General features: G+C 38.1%; 1 protein-coding gene across 1 annotated transcript in view; it reads left to right on the top strand.

Moving 5' to 3' along the window:
• bace1 (beta-secretase 1) overlaps nt 1–6,231 on the top strand; it is a 20,299-nt gene extending 14,068 nt beyond the window's left edge. The window contains exons 4-9 of the mRNA XM_014026029.1: nt 1,005–1,142; nt 1,218–1,352; nt 1,456–1,557; nt 2,000–2,149; nt 3,275–3,446; nt 4,908–6,231. Of these exons, the coding sequence (XP_013881483.1) occupies nt 1,005–1,142; nt 1,218–1,352; nt 1,456–1,557; nt 2,000–2,149; nt 3,275–3,446; nt 4,908–5,146 (936 nt within the window). The 3' untranslated portion in view covers nt 5,147–6,231. The remainder of the gene's footprint in view (nt 1–1,004; nt 1,143–1,217; nt 1,353–1,455; nt 1,558–1,999; nt 2,150–3,274; nt 3,447–4,907) is intronic.
• Nucleotides 6,232–6,928: the final 697 nt, after the last annotated feature.

The raw sequence follows: 6,928 nt of genomic DNA on the forward strand, positions 1-6,928 counted from the left end.
CCGTTGTACAACCATATGAGACCCAGAGGCAGAGTCGTGGTCACAGCTTTTTTTTCCTCTCCCTCCTCAGCTCGGCCCTCACTCTGCACGCTGTTACCAGAGCAGGGAGCAGCAGAGGTCAAAATACCTCAGAAACTCGAACTCAAATAGGCTTTAACAAGACATTAATAAGCTAAACAAGAGAGGTACATGAGAAAACGTGTTCATATCGAATGAAAATAAATAATTAAATTGAATGTGTCCATGCCGGTCTCAAACCCTGGTCTCCCACTCCAGCACTCTACCCATTGCCCTATTGGAAGCTTGTTGTGAAATGAGCTGCGCATTGCACAACAACCATGACTGCTTCTTACACTAAGGAGGTGGAGTTTCACCCGGGGGTTTCTAGGTGAGGGACTGAACACAGGTTCCGGTGGGTTGTTGTACGGCTTGTGACATCACAAAATGATGGAAGTATAAAACTTGTCGTTAATACACATTAAAAATACATTTACTTACAGTAAATATGCCCCTGGGTGCATTTTTTTTGGTCCTAGGACTGTTTTTTTAAGAAGTGCATACCCAAAGTTGAGTAAAAAAAACTTTAAAAAGTGAATTTTTCATAATAGGTCCCCTTTAAAACAATTACAAACAAATGTCTTGAGTACAAACTGATTAAAAATGGCCCTAAAAACATTAAAAGAGACCAACTCCCTCAACTTCGTCTTTCTGCCGTAGATTCCAGTTTGAGGGAGCTGCATAATGGAAGGAGCTTTCGCCATAATCAGTGCAAACCTTAGGTACTGTTAATAAAATAAACTCATGCGAGCACAGAAAAGGACTTCCTCTCTAGAACCGTTCATGATATCAGGATGATCCGGACATCAACATGAAGCCTATAAAGCAGGAATCTAAACTGACCAAGTTTGACTTCAGATGGTTTGTCATCACTGAAAGTACAAAGACTGATAAATGAGGAGTGTTACAGTTGCTCAGTAAAGTGGAACATATTTTCTGTCCTCCAGCCTGATGAGACACTGGAGCCTTTCTTTGACTCCTTGGTTCGCCAGACGTCTGTCCCCGACCTCTTCTCTCTCCAGCTGTGTGGCGCAGGCTTCACCCAGAACTACTCCCTGGGCAGCTCCACCGTCGGCGGCAGCATGGTGACCCACACCTACATGAACACAAATCATGTCATGTTCTTGGCGAGCTTTGGATTTGAATTTTCCTCCACTTAGATCATCGGTGGAGTGGACTCGTCCCTCTACGTGGGAGAACTTTGGTACACGCCCATCCGCAGGGAGTGGTACTATGAGGTCATTATCGTGCGGATTGAGGTGAACGGACAGGACCTCAACATGGACTGTAAAGAGGTAAAAGATTCAGAACAAAACTGTCACATATTTTATTTATTAGTGAATAAGAAAAGCTATTTAACAGATTTTCACTGTTGGTCTCTTGAATTTTTTTCTGCAGTATAACTATGATAAGAGCATCGTGGACAGTGGCACCACCAACCTTCGACTGCCGAGGAAAGTCTTCAAGGCTGCTGTCAAGGCTATTGAAGCCGCCTCCTCCGTAAGCTGACTGAAAACTGCAAAGTTTGGTACAACAGGAAAAAGAAAATAACGCCAAATGCTAGTTTTTTCAGAATTTCATATACTCATTAATAATAATAATAATAATAATAATAATAATAATAATAATAATAACTTCTCAAAATCACCTTCACTCTAAAGCAGATTGATTATAGCTGCTCGCCTGGTAACACCAGTAAAGTATTAGGAAATAAAAGTTGTTTTGTATGAAATTATTTATCTAATTTATACTGTATTATATTGTTCTACAGGCCATGTGTCAAAGAAAACTATCAAAATGCAATTACCTGTACCCCAAAAAAGTAATTAAACAATATTTTAGGTGAAAATACATTTACTGCTACTTGTAGTCCCTGCATTTGCTACTGATAATAAATAAATATGAGGCAAACGAATGGAAGTCGTTGTGACTCTGCTTTCAGACTGAGCAGTTTCCTTCTGGGTTCTGGCTGGGGGAGCAGCTGGTATGTTGGCAGGCCGGTAACACACCATGGCACATCTTTCCTGTCATCTCCCTCTACCTGATGAGTGAAAACCGCAACCAGTCCTTCCGAATCTCCATCCTGCCTCAGGTAATGACACTGTCCCAGACTGGGTCTGGGTCTGAACTTGGTCACAAAAAGCACTTCCTCAGGTCTTTTTACATAAATGTAAAAAAAAAATCTGTTTTCCAGAGACACTCAGTTACACTTTAGCTGGATTTTAGTCAAATAAATTGTATGAACTCATACCGTATGCTTACATTTTGTAAAAACAACAACAAAAAATAAAAAAAACTATTATTTTGTAAAAAAATAGCAAGGTACATGCGTGGACAAAATTGTTGGTACCCCTCGTTTAATGAAATAAAAACACAATGGTCACTGAAATAACTTGAATCTGACAAAAGTTATAATAGATAAAGATTCTATGAAAATGAACAAATGAAAATCAGACATTTTTGTATATTATCAAACTATTTAAAGGCACATTTGGCTTAACCATTGAAAACAGATGAAATAAGAAATATGAAACATATTATATACATATAAAACATGCTGAGTTTTTAAAATTAGAATTGGAGAAAAAATGTCAGCATATCACAATATATTGCCTTGCTTACAGTATTGCAATATATTGTGATCCATTGTATCTTGAGCCTATGAGTCCTATCACCAAATTTATGCCAATACACAGCCCTAATACTAAGCAACAAACATGAGTTTGAAAACAAATCACTCTGAGAGTAACAATAACCCAACAATACCAGCCGATGCTCATAGAAAGGACTGGACTTTCCTGGGTAATTTTTGCATGCTCCCTCTAGTGGACAGTTGCGTCATAGCATCACTGTTAGTGTAATCCACAGCCTGCTGGCTCTCTGGTGTTTAAAGCTGACTGTAGATTGTCGAGAATGACATATCAGAATCAACATTATAGTAAATGTTAACTAAATTTTACATAGTCCATTTACATGTATCTTCTTGTTTAGTTAGCTTTAAATTTAAAATGGAAGTAGTAAGTGAAATAATTAATATGTAGAGGTCTAAAATGGAAAAAGTTAACTCAAAACCCTGGTGTGACTTCTTCTACGTACAATTCTGCAGCAGCCTATAATTCATTTTTAGACAGTCCATCACAAAAAGACTGGGTCCTGTTTACAGCTTCACTTTATCTGTCTGTCTGTCTGTTTTTTGTTTTCATTTTTTTGTGTGCAGCAATACCTGCGGCCGGTAGAGGACGTGTCCACTGCGCAGGAGGACTGCTATAAGTTTGCTGTGTCTCAGTCCAGCACGGGGACAGTGATGGGTGCTGTCATCATGGAGGGATTCTATGTTGTGTTTGACCGAGAAAAGAAACGCATCGGCTTCGCTGTCAGCACCTGCCACGGTGAGGAACACTGTACAGAGGCATGATGGGAAGAAAGAAACAATAACTAAAGAAACAAAAATGCAGTGTGGGCACTGGGTCTTTAGTCGCTTTGCTAAAATTAGCTGCAGAAACTGAATCTGAGTTGTTAAAGTTAAAAGAAGTGCAACATTAGCTAAAAGCTGAAAGGATAAAAGCACTAGCTAAAAGGAGCATAAACCTAGCTTAAAGAAGCAAAGCATTAGATAATGGATCATAAACCTAGCTTAAAGAAGCAAAGCATTAGCTAAAAGGAGCATAAAGCTAGCTTAAAGGAGCAAACCATTAGCTAAGAGGACCATAAACCTAACTTAAAGGAGCAAAGCATTAGCTAAAAGGATCATAAACCTAGCTTAAAGGAGCAAAGCATTAGCTAAAAGGATAATAAACCTAGCTTAAAGGAGCAAAGCATTAGCTAAAAGGATAATAAACCTAGCTTAAAGGAGCAAAGCATTAGCTAAAAGGATCATAAACTTAGCTTAAAAGAGAAAAGCTCTAGCTAAAAGTAGCATAAACCTAGCTTAAAGGAGCAAACCATTAGCTAAAAGGACCATAAACCTAACTTAAAGGAGCAAAGCATTAGCTAAAAGGACCATAAACCTAACTTAAAGGAGCAAAGCATTAGCTAAAAGGATAATAACTTAGCATGAGCAAAGCATTAGCTAAAAGGATCATAAACTTAGCTTAAAAGAGAAAAGCTCTTAACTAAAAGAATCATAAACCTAGCTTAAAGGAGCAAAGCATTAGCAAAAAGGATCATAAACCTAGCTTAAACAAGCAAAGCACTTGCTAAAAGGAGCAAAAATCTAGCTTAAAGGAGCAAAGCACTAGCTAAAAGGAGCATAAACCTAGCGTAAAAGAGCAAAGCTTTAGCTAAAAGACTATAAACCTAGCATAAAGGAGCAAATCACTAGCTAAAAGGAGCTAAACAATAGCTAAAGGCTATCTAAAATATAAAAAGCGTAAAATTATAGCTAGAAGTTAAAAGTAGCAAAAGGCTAGCTTAAAGCTTAAGTAGTAAAAGTTAAAAGTAGCAAAATGCTGCTAAAAGCTATAAATATAAAAAGAGTTATGGAAAGTATGATGCAGGAAATTTCAGAGTGAACAATATTTTAAAGGAATTAATGAGTTCAATGTGTTTTATGAGAAAAATCTTTTGAATTTAGAATTAAATATTTTGAAGAAATTTACAAAATCTAAATGAGTGAGCTGAACTTTTTGATTTATGAAATGCTCAAATAGAAGATGTAGTTAGATTTCTAAAAACATTAAAAACAGGAAAACTACATTGTGAATGCTCACACTAGATTTATGGTGCAAAATCAGAACAAACAAAAGGGAAAAGAGACAGAAATTCATAGAAACAAGACAAAAATACTTGCTTGTTTAGCATGTATTAGCTACATTTTTTAAAAACGTTTTCTTTCTTTCTTTAATTCATAGTGCACGATGAATTTCGCACAGCCTCAGTCGAGGGCCCGTTCCACGGTGTTGACCTGGAAGACTGTGGCTACAACATCCCTCAGACAGACGAGTCCACGCTGATGACCATCGCCTACATCATGGCGGGAATCTGCGCGCTCTTCATGCTGCCTCTGTGTCTCATGGTGTGCCAGTGGCGCTTCGCCCGCTGCCTCCACCCACACGGGGACTTTGCAGACGACATATCGCTCCTTAAATGATAAAAAAAAAAACTGTTGGCAGACTGTAAATGTTGCAACAAGACGCTGCTGTTCACTGAGTGTTTTGAAAAGACTTTTCAGGAATCTGTCCAAAAGTATAGTTATTGCCTTGCTGCCATCGAGTTGTTTGCAAGGGAAACTAGAGCCATTAAGAACTTGCCGGGACAAGAAAAGGTGCTGCTATCAGCATCCTCTCCTATGCACATCAGCATGGCTAAGGGAACTAAAGTGGAGAACAATGCAAAACTAACTGTTTATTTAAGTTTTTTTTTATAAATAGTGTAAAAATAAACCATACAGACAGATCAGATCTTAGAAAGATTGTTCTTTTTCTTTAACTTGCACAAGCTTATGCAGGTTGGTTTATTAGGAATACGAGGAAAAGAAAGAAACATCTAAATGATCATTTCCTGGAACTGTTTTGCCCTGGTATGATTTGAACATGTGGTTATACTGTGTGTGCATTTGTGACTTTATGTTTGTGGCTTCTGCGTGAATGAACCAAGCTGCGCCGGTACGTTTGCAGTTTTACTGCACTTGAAGCGGACACAGAAAGGTTAAAAAACTGAAGAGGTTACCTATGAAAATAAGAGAACAATACAAAATAATTATTGCACTTGGTTGCACTTGAGAAAATTCTCCACAAAGATGAAGTATGCAGAGTTTATCAAATGTGTATTGCTTAAAAAATACAAAGTTAAATGGCATCAGATGTCACTTTTTTCTTCTCGTCCTGATAGCGTAAACGTATTCACTGTATATAAAAGTGTTCATCCCAAATCTCCCAAACAGTGCTCGCTGCATCCATCTGATCATTTTCTTATAATATAACACGTCAGGCAAACTTAATAGGGCTTCTGTCACACACACAAACATGTGCAGCCCAACATCAGCTGGGACCATTCATGCTCTGAGAAGGAAACCAGCCCAAAGTATTTTATCCACTAAAGAACAGAATGTATGACTGTAAAGAAGAGTTTGTTGTTTCTGAAGAGGCTGTAAATATATGAACACAGAACTGGATATTTATCTGTCAGGTGCTGACTGCACTGTTGAACCAATAAAGAACTTATTGTAACTGTAAACTGTCTTGGATCGTTTGTTTCTTTCAGACAATTCTTCAATCACATTCCAGCGTTCTTGTGAATCAGCTGACAGATTAGATTGTCAGGCTGGAGCCTTAACAAGGACTTTTAAAACCCTTCTTTGTACTCTAAATTTTTGATTGAAAGCCGACTATGTGACCTACCTGTAGTTTTGTCCCCCACGCCCTCCTGAAATAGTTTTGTGACGTCTTTCTAATTTCTTTTAGTGTGCATTTTGGATTTTCAATACATGCATTACTTAAAAATGTTTGTGCTTGTGACAACTTTCTTTGGTAAACGTTTTATTTTGTCTTGCTCCACATTTTAATTCATGCAAAATTCACAAATAAAATTTCTTTTGAGTTTGATAATGAAATTTATGATTTCAATAACTGGAAAATAAACTGTTCAGCTCAAACAGGCACATCCCATAGAACAGCCTGGAGCAGTTTTTTTTTTTTTTTTAACGTGGGGGTCATTGCCCCCTGGGGGGGCCTCCAGGGGGAGCTAAGGGTGCCTCAAAATGCTGGAGGGAAGAGTAAACTCATAAAATCATTCATTTATCATAAAATCAATTTTGCCTTAACATTATATAATTCATAATATATCCATCCATCCATCCATCCATTTTCTTCCGCCTATCCGGGGTCGGGTCGCGGGGGCAGCAGCTTCAGAAGGGAGGCCCAGACCTCCCTCT

Source organism: Austrofundulus limnaeus, unplaced genomic scaffold, assembly GCF_001266775.1.
Source record: "Austrofundulus limnaeus strain Quisiro unplaced genomic scaffold, Austrofundulus_limnaeus-1.0 Scaffold518, whole genome shotgun sequence".
NCBI lineage: Eukaryota > Metazoa > Chordata > Actinopteri > Cyprinodontiformes > Rivulidae > Austrofundulus > Austrofundulus limnaeus.